This window comes from Phoca vitulina, unplaced genomic scaffold, assembly GCF_004348235.1.
Source record: "Phoca vitulina isolate PV1807 unplaced genomic scaffold, GSC_HSeal_1.0 scaffold2, whole genome shotgun sequence".
Taxonomy (NCBI): domain Eukaryota; kingdom Metazoa; phylum Chordata; class Mammalia; order Carnivora; family Phocidae; genus Phoca; species Phoca vitulina.
The window spans coordinates 31,124,191-31,143,574 of NW_022589705.1; the positions used below are offsets into that span (position 1 = coordinate 31,124,191).

Below are 19,384 nucleotides of genomic sequence, written 5' to 3' on the forward strand. Positions count from 1 at the left end.
AGTTTCATCTTTACAAAAAAGGAGCTCTGGTATCTTCTGCTGAGACTTTCAGTAGAAAATCCTTCAAAAGAGAAAAGAAAGAAAAGAAAGAAAGAGCTATTTTGAAAGCCGACTTTCTAAAATTATATTTAGGTAAGTTAAATTTTAGATGTCATCCCTTAGAGCTGAAAGTAAACACGTTTGATTTAATCATGTTAATCAAAATGTATTTGCATTCAAGTGTTCTTATATATCAGTACTTCTGGATGGATTTAAATTATATTGACAGAAAACATCCATTTCCTCACATTTTCAAATACCAAGCAGGTTTTAGAACCTGATCTACAGCATGGTTGTTTTTGGAAAAAAATGTAATTCAGCCAAGGCTGATCTTGTTTTTCCTTTATTCTTTAAGCCAGAAGCAATTACTTTTCATTTCAGGATTAAGCGGCTGTAACATTGCCATTCGTCGCCGAGGCTCCTGGTTTCAGCATGTCTCCTTGGTTCTCAGCCAGTCCTGGGTGTTCAGGTAGCAGCTGGAGCTGGGAGTGCCTCTCCAGCCCGCATTCCTTGGCTCTGAATTTTGCAGTCCTGTTTATCTGATGAAGACCTCCCCACAGCGAGTTGCTCATGACACTGTCACACAGACCTTAATGAATGATTTGGAAAGATACTGAATATTTTTCCTCCAGGAATGCCAACTGATCCTGCATGCCAACCAGTCCCCTCACTTTGGCTGATCACTGCAAAGAGCCTGGTGCCGAGATAGGATGAGACCTGTCCCACATAAACCAAATTCTAACAGGATGCCTGCAAGTCCTCTCCATGAGGCTGTCACCCAGGCCTGTTCAGAGAATTTTCAACAGTTACATTTGCATAGACATTGATTCTCACTTCTCTGCACTAATTATTTACTTCGGTTTATACTTTCAATCTATATATGTTATCACCAGCTTCAGCACACAAAGACCTGTCTTCCTTCTCTTGGAACCATGACTTTACTTGAGATAGCTTAGGGTGGCTTTAGAGCATGGCTTTCTCACTATTTCATGTGTCTTCATTTTGCCTTCCCAAACCAGACTGTAAATTCCTTGAGAGAGGAGACCTGAAAACTGACAATAATACCTTATATAGACAGAAGGACAGAAAGCAACAACAACAACAACAACATTTGGACAAAAAGACCATTGTTGCTCTTAGTAATTGAGAAAATTTGCCTTAACATGTTCAGAAGACTCTAGATCATTTGCTCTAACATATGTCTCTTCTCCTTTCCCCTGCCTGCCCTCTGCTGGAACTGCTAATGAGCAATAAGGGGGCCAAAGGAGGACATGGTGTGGGAAACATAGGGAAAATAGGGGCTTGTCTGATTGAAAAGCAAGTTGAATAACCGTGATTTGTGAGTTCACAACCTAGATCTTTGGTGAAGCTCCTCGTTATTTGCCATTGGGTAACTAGCAGTCTCATTACAAGACCCTTTATTGGTTCAGCGGTACTTGGGGATGTGATTCTGCCTACTGGCATGAGATGGGCCAAATGACCTTGTGTGTCTTCCACTCTTCTATGCTTCTTTCACCTCTCTCTCTTGCAACCTTACAATCGATGGCAGATAGCTGAGCCAGGTAGTGCCCTGTCCCAAACATAAATGCCCTCCTATTTACCAGTCCCTCAAAACCTTCACCACCTTCATATATAATGGGCATTTTCAAGGATCTGGCAAGACTGCCAGTTTGGTAACACAAGGCAGAAGGTAAGTGTGAAACTCTAGACTGGTTTCCTGTTTCGAAGGGGAGCAGGATGTGACAGCTGCTGAGGCAGCCCATTTGCCCTTGGAGAGGAGAAGCAAGAGTGTCTGATCACTAGATGACCTCTCCCTCTTGCTGGCTCAGGGATGGTGTGAGCAGTCCTACTCCCCCTCCTGCTCTTGTTCAGATGGCTGGCTACATGTTATGAAAACAGGGAGGAAAAGTGTGTTTTTTTGCTGTTGTTTTATTATTAAAAGAGGCACTCTCTGGAGAGGCAGAATCCATTAGCTGAATCCATTTCAGTATCTATGGTTAATTAATTTAGGCAGCTTTAATGCACTTTTATTATGTAGCCTTTAAGAGCAATTCTGGTAAATGTCCATCCCATAAATACCAGTACCACTTTATATGTATGATATGCTTTTTGGAAGGGTGAATCTGAATTATTATACAGATATTAATTTGCACACAGCACTGACCAGACAATGCAAAAGTGCTTCCTCATAGTTTGAACATTGTTCGATACATTTTGAAGTGGGAAAAACTGTCAGATATGACACTCTGTGTTTTAAGTCAGTGACTAAGTCAGTCTGGTTGCATCCCAAAACATAACTTTGAGAAGCAGTTTTGTCATTCTATGAACTGAATAATTGATTTCCGCATTTCATTCTGTAAATTAAACACTAGACTTTGAGTTACTAGAAGAAATAGCACAGTTAGCCAATAAACCTTTCTTATAAAATGACAGCATTTTAATTTATTGTATGCATTAGCACTTATTCATGGCTAAGATTTCATCAATCAATTTCCCATTTAAAAAAGATGTCTCTGAAAACAACAGAAGAAATGCTGAGTTCCAAAAGCAATGTTGTGGAAGGCAGCAGCAGGTCTAGCATTTGGGGAACGTGTTTAACTCAATTATTATAGTCAATAATCATGTGGCTCCACGTTTTTTAAGTATCTACCTTATGAACTGACGTTCTTGGAATGTTAGAGTTTAAAAAAGAAAATATTTAAATTTCATTATTTAAGAGGTGTGCTGCATTTGTTCAAATCATAACAATGTCTGATATTATTTTTGAATATTTATTTTGCTACTTTGATGTGCTTCTATGCTGCTTTGGGTTTTTACTTTTTTTACAGTAGTACATTTCAACAGTTGGCTTCAGATTAAATGAATATTAGTATATTTTGATATTTTTATTAATTAGTTGCTTTTTGAAAATATTTTAAACTGAAAATTACTCCAAAATAGAAGCTTTAAGAATCACTACCACCAGATAAATATTAATTTTAAATCATTTATTCATTTCATTCATTCAACAAAATTGTATGTAACGCATAATAGGACTGACTTATCCATATGCAGGATAGGCGTAGCACCTGGAGCCCACATTACTTTTAGGGGCCTGTGCAAATGTTTTAATTTTTTATTTTATTTTATTTTTTTAAAGATTTTATTTATTTATTTGAGAGAGAGAACATGAGCCGGGGGAGGGGCAGAGGAAGAAACAGACTCCCAGCTGAGCAGGGAGCCAGATGGCAGGGCTGGATCCCAGGACCCTGGAATCATGACCCAATACAAAGGCAGATGCTTAACTGACTGAGCCACCCAGGCTCCCCTGTTTTAATTTCTTTTAAAGTCAGAAGGAAAAAAAAAAAAGAAATTTTAGGTCAAAGAGAATGTTTAAATGTATAATACTAATATATTCATCTTTTTACCAACATGGTCATAAAATATAATATTTTTAATATTTTTTATGGAGGAAGAGGTCCATGCAGGCTAAAGTTCCCAGAACCCCCAAAGGTCCTATGCCAACCAACCTATGCAAAATTTCACTATACTAGATTCTAGAGATAAGAAGATGAGTAAGACACAATTTCTATGCCCAAAGTATTCACAGTCTAATGAAGAAAATGGACATAAAACAGATAGTTCACAGTGTGGTTTCCTTGAAGTTGTTTGAAATAGTTATATATAAAAAAGTTATACCTTGAGGAACACATGTGTTTTACTACAAAAGGTCCTTGTTTGAAATAGTTATAGCTTGAGGAACACAAATGTTTTACTACAAAAGGTCATTTAACATATAGACTTGGTCTTTGCCTTCTTTCAGTTAAACTTCTACAAAAATAGGATTTGCATATACTTTAATGGTATGTAGACATCATGACTAAACGTTTGTTCATTTTAAATACCACTGATATTGCCATCCAGATCTTTACGTGAAAGTGTTCATAGTTTACAAGGAACTTCATTAACAGGGCCACAAAGGAAATGCCAGGGCCTCCATATTGATGGTTCAATGAGGAAAATTAGAAATGTCTCCCTAGCTTAGCAAAGCTTACTTACTTATGTCTTTTGGAATTTTATTGAGGCTTCAGAAATGGAACAGAATGTTGGCTGTACTTTCTCTTTTCATAAAATTTCTCGTTTATATGAGATTCATCATTTATTTTTCAGTTACTGTTTCTAATGCCATAATTGGGGTAGTCAGAATGTCCTAAAACTAAATCTTCCTCGTTAATATTTGGGCCCACTTCCACATTTTTTATTGTCAATTAGAGAACGATTTCTGATCTCTTTTTATTTTTAGAGCAATTGTACCTGCATTATCTTATTACACACACAAAAACTTTTTGAATAAGTAGGGCATCATGGGACATTGGAAAGAGCACAGGCTCAGGCAAACCTAGATGTGAATCAGAATTCTGTCACTCAAGCTGTATGACGTTGGTCAATTCATTTAAGCTCATTGCATCTCAGCTTCCCCATCTATAAAATGAGGATCATTAGGCATGTGTTACAAAGTTGCTATAGGAACTAGAATAATGCATATTAAGCATTAGGCCAGTACTTGGAATATAGTAGATGCTAAATAAATAGCTGCTATTATTATTTGCCATATTTTACAGATTAGGAAACTGAAACACAGACATATTAAATGGCCTTGGCCAGCTTCGGGTTATTCCCCGTAATTACCAGAAAATTGCAGCCTTACCTTTAATCAAGCCTCACTGAGAGAGAGGTTATAGGGCACAAAAAAAGTGCAGAAGCAAAATGTATAGAAAAATCAGTAATACTGAAGCAACCAGATGATCAATATCTATTTATTGAGCACCTTGTAAGTATAAGGTATTCTGTGCACAAGTTGGGGTACTTTGGGTTGCAAATGGCAAACTCCCAACTTGCCCACACAAAAAGGAGAATTTATGGGCTGGTGTAACCCAAACACAGGATGTAGGGAACTGGTCCTGGAGATGGCTGGATTCAGTGTCAGGAATGCTTTTAGGGCTTATACTCTCTATTTCTGACTCGTGTTTCTGGTTCTCTTTGCAGATAGCTTTCTCCGTGCCATGGGAAGCATGGCTCCTAGTAGCTTTGGTTTCTCATCTCATCCTAGCAGCCCTTTTACTAGCAAAGAAAGAAGATTTCTTCCCCTTTGGCTCCAGCCTGTAAACAATCGCAAGAATGACTTACTGTTGGATCAGTATGCAACAGAGGTTGCATACTCCTTCCCAAACCAAACACCAAGCCAGGAAGATGGGGTAATATCCCAATGTATTAGCTCATAGAGTACAAACTTAAATTTATTTCTTAACGTGCATGCCTTTTAATGGAGAAAGTTATAAACACTTGGGTACTGTCTTAGAAAAAGCAGAACTCTCTAAAGAGGGTGATTGGAGGCTGACACAGGCAGACATCCTGTTGTATGAAAAAGTCCTGGAGGAATGCACTATGCTAACAGCTTGCTTAATGCTTTTGCTTCCTGTAGAGTGGCCTGGGGGTGGGAACTCAAAGCAGACTTATAAATTGATTTCTGTAGTGGAGGAACTTCTCTTAAAATCTCTGCTGGGGTTATTTAAGACATTGAACTATTGGGGTGCCTGGGTGACTCAGTCGTTCAAGCGTCCAACTCTTGATTTTGGCTCAGGTCATGATCTCAGGGTCCTGGGATTGAGCCCCGCGTTGGGCTCCACGCTCAGCAGGGAGTCTGCTTGAAGATTCTCTCCCTCTGCCCCTCCCCCGCCTCTCTCCCTCAAATAAATAAATACATCTTAAAAAAAAAAGAAAAAAAGACATTGAACCGTTTGCTCTTAGCTCCAGTACTTCAGTGTCCACTCACCGTTACATTCGTGGGTGGACATGGTATTATATTAGAGATCTGGAGAGCTCACGACTGGGTGCGGATCCAGTGTTTTGACTTTTTATGCCAACATCAGCATTTCCCCACTTGTTTGACATTTCTCCTGTCGGCTGGGCCCTTGATTCAAGGTTACCTTGATTACTTTCAGGTCTTTTTAGTCATGAATTTTTCTTAACTAGTTTTACCTCAAAATGGTGTCTCTTACCTGATGTAGTTTTCGGAATAAATAGGCGAGGTTTGGTGGGGTCTGGAGCCCACGGCCAAGAAAGAATTCTTGAGACGTCTTTGGTGCAAAATGGTGGTTTTATTAAAGCACAAGGACAGGACCTGTGGGCAGAAGGAGCTGCTGCTGCCCCCGCTGCCTTCTGCTCCCCTCTGCTGCCCCGGGATTATGAGGAATAACTGATTATATACTTTGGGGTTGGGGGAATTAAAGATAAAGGAAGTTCTAAAAGGATTTTCGTGTGCTAAAGGAGACACAGGATACAGGAAGCCTTGCTATTGTCAAACTAAGGTTGTTTTTCCCTCTGGCAGGGCATTAATATTAAGACATTATACTCTGCCTGCCTCAAGTATTTGTCAATGGGCTGCAGGTTATATGGACATTTAATTTTATCTACACTTCCTTCTGCCTTTGTTTCCCACATCATTACCCACTACTCTCTCCAGCACTGAATTCTTTCCTCTTTTACCTCCCTAAGAAACTAACTCCATCCAATACTCCAACTTCTAGTTACATCTTCAATTACCCCTCTCCACTGCATCTTTCTCTACACATCTACCTACAGGACTATCCCCTTGAGATATCATCAAAAGAGAGAATATATGTGGAAGGACTTTATGATTTTGAAGTGGAATAAAAATATGGAATAATATTGTTATCCTATCTTCACAATCATCTCAAAAAATTACCAATATAATGCATTTTTTGAGTTTACTTTCTCAGCATTCAGCTCATTACTTAATGTCTTAAAATCTGATGTCTCCTAACATATTTTGGGGAGGGGGTCCATATCTTTGTTGACCCTTCTTCCAGCACATGGCACATTTGATTTTGCCCTCCTCTTTTGGTGTCTGCAATTCACTACCTTGATTCACCTTCTCTCTCTCTGACTACTCTTCTCTCTCCTTTAATGCCCATCTGTTTCCTTCTACCTCTGAATGCGAGTGGTCTCCATCATTCTGTCCTGGCTCCTTCTCGTCCCTCCCCTCTCTCATTCTCATAAATACTTCTTGAAACAAATCCCAGATCTCTCTCTTCCCTTCAACATGTTAAATGCCCACTGATAATGATATCTCATTAGCCCCCAAACATAAGGTATATAAAATAAACTCTCATTCTATCCTAAATATCTTTCACCCTATCTCAGCCAACAGTGTTACTTTTCTACCCAGTCACCAAGGCTTGAAACCTTGGTTCTCTCTTTGATTCCTTGCTCTCTTTTCCCTGAATCCAATTTAAGCTATATTTTTAAGAACACATTGTTCTGTTCACCTACCTTCTGTTCACTCTGTCTCTCCCTTCTGGCTTCTCTTTCTTCAGGCAGTGATGGTTCAGGCTGCTGGAACAGCACACAGTCTATTATCTTGCTTTCAGTAAGGCTGTCCAGAAGTATTTTGTGGCCATACTTTTTTTCTCTTCCTCATTATTGATTCTTTCCCTTTTCTGAACTGAATAATCATTCAAATTTTATTCATAAAGATCATTAAATCTTCTTCTACATATCAAATACCTTTCTCAAAACCTAAATATACACTAACATGTTTAGAATGACCTATATAGCATGTCTAGTTAAGTCACGGTCAGGTGTAAGCTGACTGTTGTCTATAAGCATTGACATGAAAAAATACATTTCATGGCTATGTATTTTGTTATAATTTGCATCTTCAAGTTAGTAACTTCATCTTAGGATAACATTTCAACCATATTTGATTTAGAAAGCTAAAGTTTTGATGAGCTAACGAATGTACATTAAACATATTACTGAAGTTTTGATACATTTCCAGCAATCATCAGCATATAATTCCAGTTTAGGTGTAAACTCATCAGAAACCTCACCTCAATCTCTAGGACTCATGTCGTCTTGCTGTATTTCTGCAGATCCTATTAATAAAGAATGATTAAGGACAGCTTTATTTTTCCCAGTTTCAATATTAAAGATGTATGTTGTAACAGTAACATACTGTGCAGCTATTAAAAAAAAAAAAACTAGAGAAGTTCTTTATATGTTTATATGGAAAGATCTCTGTTATAAACTGAATGTTTGTGTCCCCCCCACCCAAATTCATATGTTGAAGCCTTAGCCCCCAATGTTATGGTATCTGGGGAGTAATTAGGGTTAGATGAGGTCATGAAGGTGGGATCACGTGGTGGTGGGATCACTGCACTTACAATAAGAGACACTGGAAGACTTGCTGTCTCTCTCCGCCTAGTGAGAACACAGTGAGAGGGGCCATCTGCAAGCCAGGAAGAGAGCTCTCACCAGAACCCAACCATGGCTGGCACCCTGACCTCGGATTTCCAGTCTCCAGAAATGTGAGAAAATAAATTTCTGTTGTTTAAGCCATCTCATCTATGGGGTTTTGGTATGGCAGCCCAAGCTGATTAATACAATCTCCAAGATTTATTTTTAGGTAGGGAACAAAGGGTGCCAAAATAGCGTCCTGTTGGGGTGAAAAAAAAAAAAGAAAAGAATCTATCCTTATACTGGGTTGTATATACATTCTACAACTCCTGGGACTAACTGAGAAACTAGTAATGTTGGTTACTTGTTTTGGGGGTACAGGAACTTGGCAAATAGAGGGCAGGCCTGGAAAGGAGACATTGCTGTGTATCTTTCTATATTTCTTGATGCTTGAACTATGTGAATGTGCCACCACTTCAAAAAATTAAATAAGTAAAATTTATTAAAAATGATAAATCCATTTGGAAAAACAAGATTATATTGAAATAAAGAAAATATTGATTATATTGAAAGAAAATTGCTGATTGGCAGAATAATTATGACAGAAGTTGACATTTGAAGATGAAGGACTATGAGCAGTTATATTAAATTGCTTTCTGGGTCAGTTATTTCATGATTGCTGTGATTATGTGGACAGTTCTGATTGCCTACTGCCCTTTCCTGGGATCTGCATTGGTTACTGACAGCAGAGCTTGAAGTGCCTCATGTAACATGCATTTGGTTGAAGGATGATGGCCACGGGTTCTCAAGTACTCTCTCAGTAATGTCCAGATGAGCTCTCTGAAAGTAAAGCTTCTTCACCTCCCTTCAGTTGGTGGTCCTATATTCAAGGACAACTGCTGAGAAAAGGACCAACCCATTCATTTGAAAGAGGTCAATGTCTTTTCTGTGGACAAAGATGTGACTTCTCTCACAACTTACCTTGGCCAATTAAACGTCCAATTGTTTTAGCAACATTATATCATACTACCCCAGAGTGTTGTCCTTAAATGTAGTTCTGATCATTTTCTTGCTTTTAACTTCCATCAAAGATTTCTTCTCCATTGGTCACCTGGCCTATCTCCCCATCGACTCTTTTTTTTTTTTTTAAGTAAGCTCTACGCCCAACATGGGACTTGAACTCATGACCCTGATATCAAGAGTCACATGCTGTATCGACTGAATCAGCCAGGCACCCCTCCCGTCCATCAATTCATTTTGAGCTGTTTTGCCATGACCCCAAAGCGCCTTTGTTTCTGTCCCCCCACCATCATAAATGTCATTTCCATTGCCTGTACTACCCTTCTATTTGTTCCTTTTGAGGAAGCTCCCCCAAAATGAAGTGAGTGTCTTTCCTGACATCACTCTAAATTTTTGAACAGCATTGATATTCTCGATGCGCTTTTTAGTTCTTGTCCAATTCAAGAAGTTCAGGGGCCACATAGCATGTTCATTTTACATCCCCAATGCTGGCATCCAGTAGGCACTTGATGGTTGAATGAATGAATAAATATACACTCTGGCTGACATGTTAAAGACAAAAATATAGTAGCCTATAATAAAATCCTAACCAATGCTTAGGGAAATGCTTCACAGGAGGACTCTAACTCTCTGCACTGCAATTGTGTTATTCAAGTCCTAATTGACTTATAAGAGCTGAATTCTGTCAGGACAATTCTCCATGAGCCTTTTGATTTGGGGGGAAGCTTTCAATTTTGTAGATATTTTGTGTGCGTTTTGAAAACTCTGCTGGGCATCCCCTTACTAAGGCATCTCTTTGAGGAGCTCCTCAGTTTAAGAGCATTTTATTTCTAACATTTTAAAGTGTAGATGATAGCTCTCAATCCAGTGGATTTTCATCCTTATCTCCAGAAAACCACATTTTTTATGCTTTGTAGTAAAGTAAGTTGTATATCTATAGAAATCACCCTGTGTAAGTGAACCTTTGGCTAGAACCTCAGATCCGCACTGACTTTCCAGAGAGCAAGAATGACAGCAGGGTGATTTCTGTCACTGTAGAAGATACCTTTCTCACATGTCTTTCTCAAAGATGTTCTTTTAAAATATTGTGAAATGTGCAGAAAACAAATCATTAATATTTTCTAGCTGAAAGAATTCACTTGCCACTTTTTGGAGGGTTTCAGCTGCATCAATAAGGCACTAGTGAGACAGATATTAGAATGAGGCCCATTATCTTTTATTAATTCAGTTTACCCTGAACAAAGTAGATAAAATAAAGGCTTGAACTCCAGCTATTCAGACGTGGTTGTATAAACATGGCCTCATAATAATTTGTTTTCAAAGTTCATTGACTTTAACTGTCTTGCTGATGTTGTCTGTGAAAATGTGTCCATTTGTATATCTAATGTATTAACATTTCTTTTCTTTTTTTAAATTTTGTATCATTAGTTTCAGATGTAATGTTCAATAATACATCAGTTGCATATAACACCCAGTGCTTATCATATCACATGCCCTCCTTAATGCCTGTCACCCAATTACCCCATCACCGCACCCACCTCCCCTCCAGCAACCCTCAGTTTGTTTCCTAGAGTTAAGAGTCTCTCATGGTTTTTCTCCACCTCTGATGACTTCCCATTCAGTTTTCCCTCCCTTCCCCTATGATCCTCTGCACTGTTTATTATATTCCACATATGAGTGAAACCATATGATCATTGTTTGTCTCTGATTGACTTATTTCACTTAGCATAATCCCCTCCAGTTCCATCCACCTCGATGTAAATGGTAAATATTCATCCTTCTGATGCCTGAGTAATATTCCATTGAATATATGAACCACATCTTCTTTATCCATTCATCTGTCGATGGACATCTAGGCTCTTTCCACAGTTTGGCTATTGTGGACATTGCTGCTATAAACTTTGGGCTGCAGGTGCCTCTTCGGATCAATACATTTGTATCTTTGGGGTAAATACCTAATAGTGCAATTGCTGGGTCATAGGGTAGCTCTATTTTTAACTTCTTGAGGAACGTCCATACTGTTTTCCAGAGTGGCTGTACCAGCTTGCATTCCCACCAATGGTGTAAGAGGGTTCCCCTTTCTCAGCATCCTCACCAACATGTGTTATTTCCTGACTTGTTAATTTTAGCCATTCTGACCAGTGTGAGGTGGTATCTCATTGTGGTTTTGATTTGTATTTCCCTGATGCCAAGTGATGTGGAGCATTTTTTCATGTGTCTGTTGGCCATTGTTTTATCTTCTTTAGAGAAATGTCTGTTCATGTCTTCTACCCATTTCTTGACTGGATTATGTGTTTTTTGGGTGTTTAGTTTGATAAGTTCTTTATAGATTTTGGATACTAGCCCTTTATCTGATATGTCATTTGCAAATATCTTCTCCCATTCTACCGGTTGTCTTTTGGTTTTGTCAACTGTTTCCTTTGCTGTGCAAAAGGTTTTTATCTTGATGAAGTCCCAATGGCTCATTTTTGTTTTTGTTTCCCTTGCCTTTGGAGAAGTATCTAGCAAGAATATGCTGCGGCTGAGGTGGAAGAGGTTACTGTCTCTGTTCTCCTCTAGGATTTTGATGGATTCCTGTCTCACATTTAGGTCTTTCTTCTCTTTTGAGTTTATCTTTATGTATGGTGTAAGAAAATGGTCCAGTTTCATTCTTCTACATGGGGCTGTCCCATTTTCCCAGTACCATTTGTTGAAGAGACTGTCCCTTTTCCATTGGATATTCTTTCCTGCTTTGTCGAAGATTAGTTGACCATAGAGTTGAGGATCCATTTCTGGGTTTTCTATTCTGTTCCATTGATCGATGTGTCTGTTTTTGTGCCAGTACCATACTGTCTTGATGATTACAGCTTTGTAATATAGCTTCAAGTCTGGTATTGTGATGCAACCAGCTTTGGTTTTCTTTTTCAACATTCCTCTGGCTATTCAGAGTCTTTTCTGGTTTCATACAAACTCTAGGATTATTTGTTCCAGCTCTGTGAAAAATGTCAATGGTATTTTGATAGGGATTGCATTGAATGTGTAGAGTGCTCTGGGTAGCATAGACATTTTAACAATATTTATTCTTCCAATCCATGAGCATGGAATGTTTTTCCAATTCTTTATGTCTTCCTCAATTTCTTTCATAAGTGTTCTGTAGTTTTTAGAGTACAGATCCTTTACCTTTTTGGTTAGGTTTATTCCTAGGTATCTTACAGTTTTTGGTGCAATTGTAAATGGGATTGATTCCTTAATTTCTCTTTCATCTCATTGTTAGTGTATAGAAATGCAACTGATTTCTGTGCATTGATTTTATATCCTGCCACATTGCTGTATTCCTGTATGAGTTCTAGCGATTTTGGGATGGAGTCTTTTGGGTTTTCCACATAAAGTATCATGTCATCTGCGAAGAGTGAGAGTTTGACTTTGTCTTTGCCAGTTTGAATGCCTTTTATTTCTTTTTGTTGTCTGATTGCTGAGGCTAGGACTTCTAGTACTATGTTGAACAATAGTGGTGAGTGGGCATCCCTGCCGTGTTCCTGACCTTAGGGGAAAAGCTCTCAGTTTTTCCCCATTGAGAATGTTAATCACTGTGGGCCTTTTGTATATGGCTCTTATGATATTGAAGTATGTTCCTTCTATTCGTACACTGTGGAGAGTTTTAATCAAGAAAGGATGCTGTATGTTGTCAAATGCTTTTTCTGCATCAATTGAGAGGATCATATGGTTCTTGTCCTTTCTTTTATTAATGTGATGTATCATGTTGATTGATTTGCAAAAGTTGAACCACCCTTGCAGCCCAGAAATAAATCCCACTTGGTCGTGGTGAATAATCCTTTTAATGTACTGTTGGATCCTATTGGCTAGTATTTTGATGAGAATTTTGACATCCATGTCCATCAGGGCTATTGGTCTGTAATTCTCCTTTCTGGTGGAGTCTTTGTCTGGTTTTGGGATCAAGGCAATGCTGGCCTCATAAAAAGAGTTTGGAAGTTTGCCTTAGATTTCGATTTTTTGAAACAGCTTCAGAAGAATAGGTATTAATTCTTCTTTAAATGTTTGGTAGAATTCCCCTGGGAAGCCATCTGGCCCTGGACTCTTGTTTATTGGGAGGTTTTTTATTACTGTTTCAAATTCCTTGCTGGTTATGGGTCTGTTAAGGTTTTCTATTTCTTCCTGGTTTGGTTTTGGTAGTTTATGTCTCTAGGAATGCATCTATTTCTTCCAGATTGCCTAATTTGTCAGCATATAGTTGCTCATAATATGTTCTTATAATTATTTGTATTTCTTTGGTATTGGTTGTGGTCTCTCCTCTTTCATTCATGATTTTATTAATTTGGGTCCTTTCTCTTTTCTTTTTGATAAATCTGGCTGGGGGTTTATCAATCTTATTAATTCTTTCAAAGAACCAGTTTCTAGTTTCATTGATCTGTTCTACTGGGTTTTTTGTTTGTTTGTTTGTTTGTTATTTTTGGTTTCTATTTCATTGATTTCTGCTCTATATTATTTCTCTTCTCCTGCTTGGTTTAGGCTTTATTTGCTGTTCTCTCTCCAGCTCCTTTGGGTGTAAGGTTACCTTGTGTATTTGAGACTTTTCTAATTTTTTGAGAAAGGCTTGTATTGCTATGTACTTCCCTCTTAGGACCACCTTTGCTGTATCCCAAACGTTTTGAACAGTTGTGTTTTCATTTTCATTTGTTTCCATGAATTTTTTTAATTCTTCTTTAATTTCCTGGTTGACCCATTTATTCTTTAGAAGCCTGCTCTTTAACCTCCAAGTGTTTGGGTTCCTTCCAAATTTCCTCTTGTGATGGAGTTCTGAAAATATGCAGGAAATAATCCCAATCTCTTGGTACCAGTTGAGACCTGATTGTGACCCAGTATGTGATCTATTCTGGAGAATGTTCCTTGTGCACTCAAGAAGAATGTGTATTGTGTTGCTTTAGGATGGATGCTCTGTATATATCTGTGAAGTTCATCTGGTCCAGTGTGTCATTCAAAGCCCTTGTTTCCTTGTTGATCTTCTGCTTAGATGATTTGTCCATTGCTGTGAGTGGGGGTGTTGAAGTTCCCTACAATTATTGTATTATTATCAATGTGTTTCTTTAATTTGGTTATTAATTGGTTTATATAATTGGCTGCTCCCAAGTTAGTAGCACAAATATTTACAATTGTTAGATCTTCTTGTTGGATAGACCCTTTAAGTATGATATATAGTGTTCCTCTTCATCCCTTACTACAGTCTTTGGTTTAAAATCTAATTTGTCTGATAAGAGGATCGCTACCCAGCTTTCTTTTGATGTCCATTAGCATGATAAATGGTTCTCCACTGCCTCACTTTCAATCTGGTCTAAATGAATCTCTTGTAGACAGCATATGGATGGCTCTTGCTTTTTTATCCAATCTGATATTCTGTGTCTTTTGATTGGAGCATTTAGCCAATTCACATTCAGAGTAACTATTGAAAGATATGAGTTTAGTGCTATTGTATTTCCTGTAAAGTCCCTCTTCCTGTAGATTGTCTCTGTTTCTTTCTGGTCTATGTTACTTTTGGGCTCTCTCTTCTCTTACAAGATCCCCTTTAATATTTCTTGCAGAGCTGGTTTAGTGATCACAAATTCTTTTAGTTTCTCTTTGTCGTGGAAGCTCTGTATCTCTCCTTCCATTCTGATTGACAGCCTTACTGGATAAAGTATTCTTGGCCACATATTTTTCTCATTTAGGTCTCCGTGGATAGGTCTGCTGCCAGTCTAATGTTCCTACCCCTGTAGTTTAAGGAGTTCTTGTCTTGAGCTGCTTTCAGGATTTTCTCTTTATCTCTGAAATTTGCAAGCTTCACTATTATATGTTAGGGTGTTGATCTATTTTTAGTGATTTTGAGAGGGGTTCTCTCTACCCTGCTGGACTTGAATGCCTGTTTCCTTTCCCAGATTAGGGAAGTTCTCAGCTATGATTTGCTCAAATATACCTTCTGTCCCTCTCTTTCTTCTTTCTCTGGGACCCCAATAATTCTAATATTGTTTTGCTTTATGGTATCACTGATTTCTCAAAGCCTCCCCTTATGGTCCATTAGTTGTTTTTCTCTCTTTTCCTCAGCTTCCTTTCTTTCTATCATCTTGTCTTCTCTGACACTGACTCTCTCTTCTGCCTCATTTACCCTAGCTGTTAGAGCATCCATTTTGACTGCATCTCAGTTAAAGCATTTTTTATTTCAGCCTGATTAGATTTTATTTCTGCACTAAGAGATTCTCTAGTGTCTTTGATGCTTTTCTTCAAGCCCAGCTAGTAACTTTATAATCATTATCCTGAATTCCGCCTCTGACATTTTACTTATATCCGTATCGATTAGATCTGTGGCAGACAGTATTACCTCTGGTTTTTTCTTTTGTTGTGAATTTCTCCTTCTAGTCATTTTGCCCAGAGATAAATGGATGAATGAGAGAACAAAATTAAAAACATCAATCACAACCCCAGTGAAATACACACTAGACAAATCTGAAGAGGTCAGAAACCAAAAAAGAAGAAAAAGAAAAAAAAAATGATAAAAGGAGAGAATATAATCTCCCAGGTAGACAAAACAGGGTAATCCACTTGGTCCTAGGTGTATTTTGGTCTGTTTGTTAGAAGACACTAAATCCCAAAATTGTAAAGAAAGCAAAACTTATATATATATACAAAAATAAAATTGAATACAGTGAAAGGAAGCCAAAAATGAAGAATACATCTATAAAATGTAAATGTAAAAATGAAAGTTAAAAAAAGACTTAAAAAAAAGAGTTGATAAAATAAGAAACTAGTTGAAAAGGAAAAAAAAAGAAAAAAGAAAAGGGAAATTTTAAACTGAAAGATAAATGAATCATGAGAAAAAAACCTTGAATTCTACATACTATTTTCCCCTAGCATTGGAGTTTTGCAGGTCTGTGTGCTCAGTAAACTTGGTATTTTCCTGATGTTCCAGCTGGTCTTCTGGGGGAGGAGCCTGCTGTGCTGATTCTCAGGTGTTTTTGCCTGGATGGAGTTGCACCGCTCCTTGCCAGGGGGCAGGGCTCAGTGTAAGCTGCTTCTGGTTGCTCTATGTGGCTTTTGTTCCCTGAAGGCTTTCCCCACCACTTTAGAGGATGAAAATAAAAATAGCAGCGCCCCAATCTCCAGCCCTGGAGCTGAAAAATCCCAGCCCCCTCTCTTCAGTAAACTCTCAGGGAAAAGCAGTCTCCACTTTTGTGTGAGCCAAACTCTGCAGACTCCTGCTGTCCACACCCATCCTCCCAGGGAAAGGAGGAGGATCACCCTGTTTCTGCCCTTTGCAGGGCACCTGCACAGAGAGCAGTCTCCAGATCCTGCTGCAGTTCACGGTTTATGGCAAACTGAGCAGAGAGCCACTCCCAGGCTCACCGACCCTCACCAGGTTCCCCACTCCAATGCATGGGAACTCTGCCGGCCCAGGCACCCCCGTTCTTTCTGTGATTCTGGGGATCCTGAAACCACACTGTCCCACCTAGGATTCTGCCCGCTTCACCACATGAGCACCTTTCAGGCAGGGACGTCTCTCACTGGAACAGACTAATAAAAATTCTGATTTTGTGCTCCAGGGCTATATCACTTTCCAGTAGCCAGCTTAAAGAGGCTCCCTCCCCACCCCCCCACCATTTATCTTCCAATATATCCCCTCAGATTCACTTCTCTGCACCTCCTACCTTGCAAAAAGTGGTAATTTTTCTATTTGTAGAATTCCAATTCTTTTCTTACATCTCAAGTTGAATTCATAGGTGTTCAAAATGATTTGATAGATATCTAGCTAAATTCAAGGGACCAGATGAAACGGGGTCCCTTACTCTTCCATTTTGCCTCCCTCTAACGTTTATTTTTTATAGTATCTTGAGACCTAATGTACAGCATAATGAGTGTAGTTAATAAAACTATATTGTATACTGGACATTTGCTAAGAGAGTAGATTCTTGCCACACACAAAAAAAAGAAAATGTGTTTGGAGATGGATATGTTGTTAATCAGCTTGACTGTAATCATTATTTCACTATGTATATGTGTATCGAACATCATGTTGTACTCTTTAAATGTATATAATCATTATTCTTTTAAAAAAACAAGATTTGCAATAGATTGAATGCAGAAGATATGAGAATCCAGCTGTCCTCCATTTTGCAAAAATGTAAGATAATGCCACTCAGTACATATTTTTGTTTTGGAGATTATGGTTATTTTTTTCATAAAAAATATATTATTTGTCTTCACCTAAAAAAATCCAAAACATTTTCTATGTAATGAGCACCATCAAAGCCAGAGTTTGATGCACATTTGAGCACAATCCTTATACTTTTCTCAGTATAAATAGCACATCTGTTCTTAGTGACATGTGGCTGAAGGCAAAACTTAAATCCAACAGAATTTGCTGAACCTTAGTTCTGATGCCATTTCTTGCAAGGTTTGAATATAAAAATGACAGGAATCTTGGAATATTTCTCCCACTCCAGAATTTTAGTTATTTTGCACTCACCAAATCTGCAAAATCTCCAGATTTTCCGTCCTCCAGGAAAGAGTGTCTAAATTAAAGAATTAATTAAGCCCTTTAAAAAACCAGCAGTTCCCTGTGGGTTGCTTTTATAATTGCCTCTACACTCACCAGCTAAAGGTCTGCCTAAGTTAACTGTTTAACTTGTTCTCAATATAACATTTACCTACCTAATTCATGCAATTGTTTATTCTGTAACTCATGTGTCTTTCTCTGTTGTCATCATCTGTTCAAAATTGTAAGGTCCCAGAAAATAAGACCTGACTATCCTTAATTTATTTTCTGTGGGGCCTAAACAGCACTATATGATATTAAACAGGTAATAATTATTTTTAGTGTGATGACAATGAAGACAGGAATCTAAAGTAGGCTGATAAAATGTGAATTTAACATGAAAACAAATTTAGTGAAGCTTTAGTGCTATTTATAGCACACAGTAGTCTATCAGCTGCTGAAAACAGTGATGAAAATGTTCAAAATAGCTAACTCCCAATAATTCATAGGATACATGTCCCTTAAGTTGCCCTACAGCCATGTTTCCATTTTTGTGACTCCAGCCAGAGCCGAGAAGGCACACAGGAGGTCAAATAAATGAGTTTTCTAAATATTGATATTTCTGATAATAAGGTTACCAGAGAGAAGGTGGTAATGATTGCTGAATCATTATTTTGAGGGATTATTGTAGAATTTAGATCTTGCTGGTCAACTTGCATTAATAAAGCAACATTCATTGAGTGCATGGTTGGTAGAAACACGGAGAAATTCCTTTTTCTGTCAGGAGCTCTGTATGGCAAGTCTGACTATGGAAGATCTTGTATCCACAGGAGAAAATCAAACTGCACATCTTGATGAACTAGCAGAGCTTGGAGGAGCAAGCCAAAGACAAAGCAGTTTCCTAGAACTGAAGAATTTAACCTTTGTTCTAGTCCTCCCTTTTGTCAGCAAGAAAACTGTCGAGGCTGATTTCAAATGAATCATCCTTGGCATTTTTTCACCCTAAAACTGCTTATCTGTCACTTCACAGAAATTGCTACTTGTCCTCGATGGTTTGCAGTACTAGCTCAGACATTGCACACAACTCATTATACCGCAGAAGTTGGAAAAAACCCCACATTATTTACATATATAAATATTAAATGTATTAAATAAATAAATAAAATTTTGCTTGAACTGGCTATGTATCAATAAACTCAGCAGTTTTAGGGCGCCTGGGTGGCTCAGTTGGTTAAGCGACTGCCTTCGGCTCAGGTCATGATCCTGGAGTCCCGGGATCGAGTCCCGCATCGGGCTCCCTGCTCGGCAGGGAGTCTGCTTCTCCCTCTGACCCTCCTCCCTCTCATGCTCTCTGTCTCTCATTCTCTCTCTCTCAAATAAATAAATAAAATCTTTAAAAAAAAAATTAAAAAAAAAAAAAAACTCAGCAGTTTTAGAGTTAAGGTCTGAAACCACATCACTTTGTCACTTAGCCGTCAGTGTTCTTCCAAGAGAGATTAGGAAATGTTTGGCTTAGAGACACCCTTTAAAAAATACCGAGAAATGCTTTTTGCCACCTCTATTAATATTACTTCTACTTAGAACATCACA

General features: G+C 38.3%; 1 protein-coding gene across 1 annotated transcript in view; it reads left to right on the forward strand.

The window, feature by feature from the left end:
- LOC116626079 overlaps positions 1-18,959 on the forward strand; it is a 92,636-nt gene extending 73,677 nt beyond the window's left edge. Inside the window, exons 3-6 of the mRNA XM_032395218.1 lie at positions 3-132; positions 421-508; positions 8,306-8,408; positions 18,579-18,959. Coding sequence (XP_032251109.1) covers positions 3-132; positions 421-508; positions 8,306-8,408; positions 18,579-18,773 — 516 coding nt within the window. The 3' untranslated portion in view covers positions 18,774-18,959. The remainder of the gene's footprint in view (positions 1-2; positions 133-420; positions 509-8,305; positions 8,409-18,578) is intronic.
- Positions 18,960-19,384: the final 425 nt, after the last annotated feature.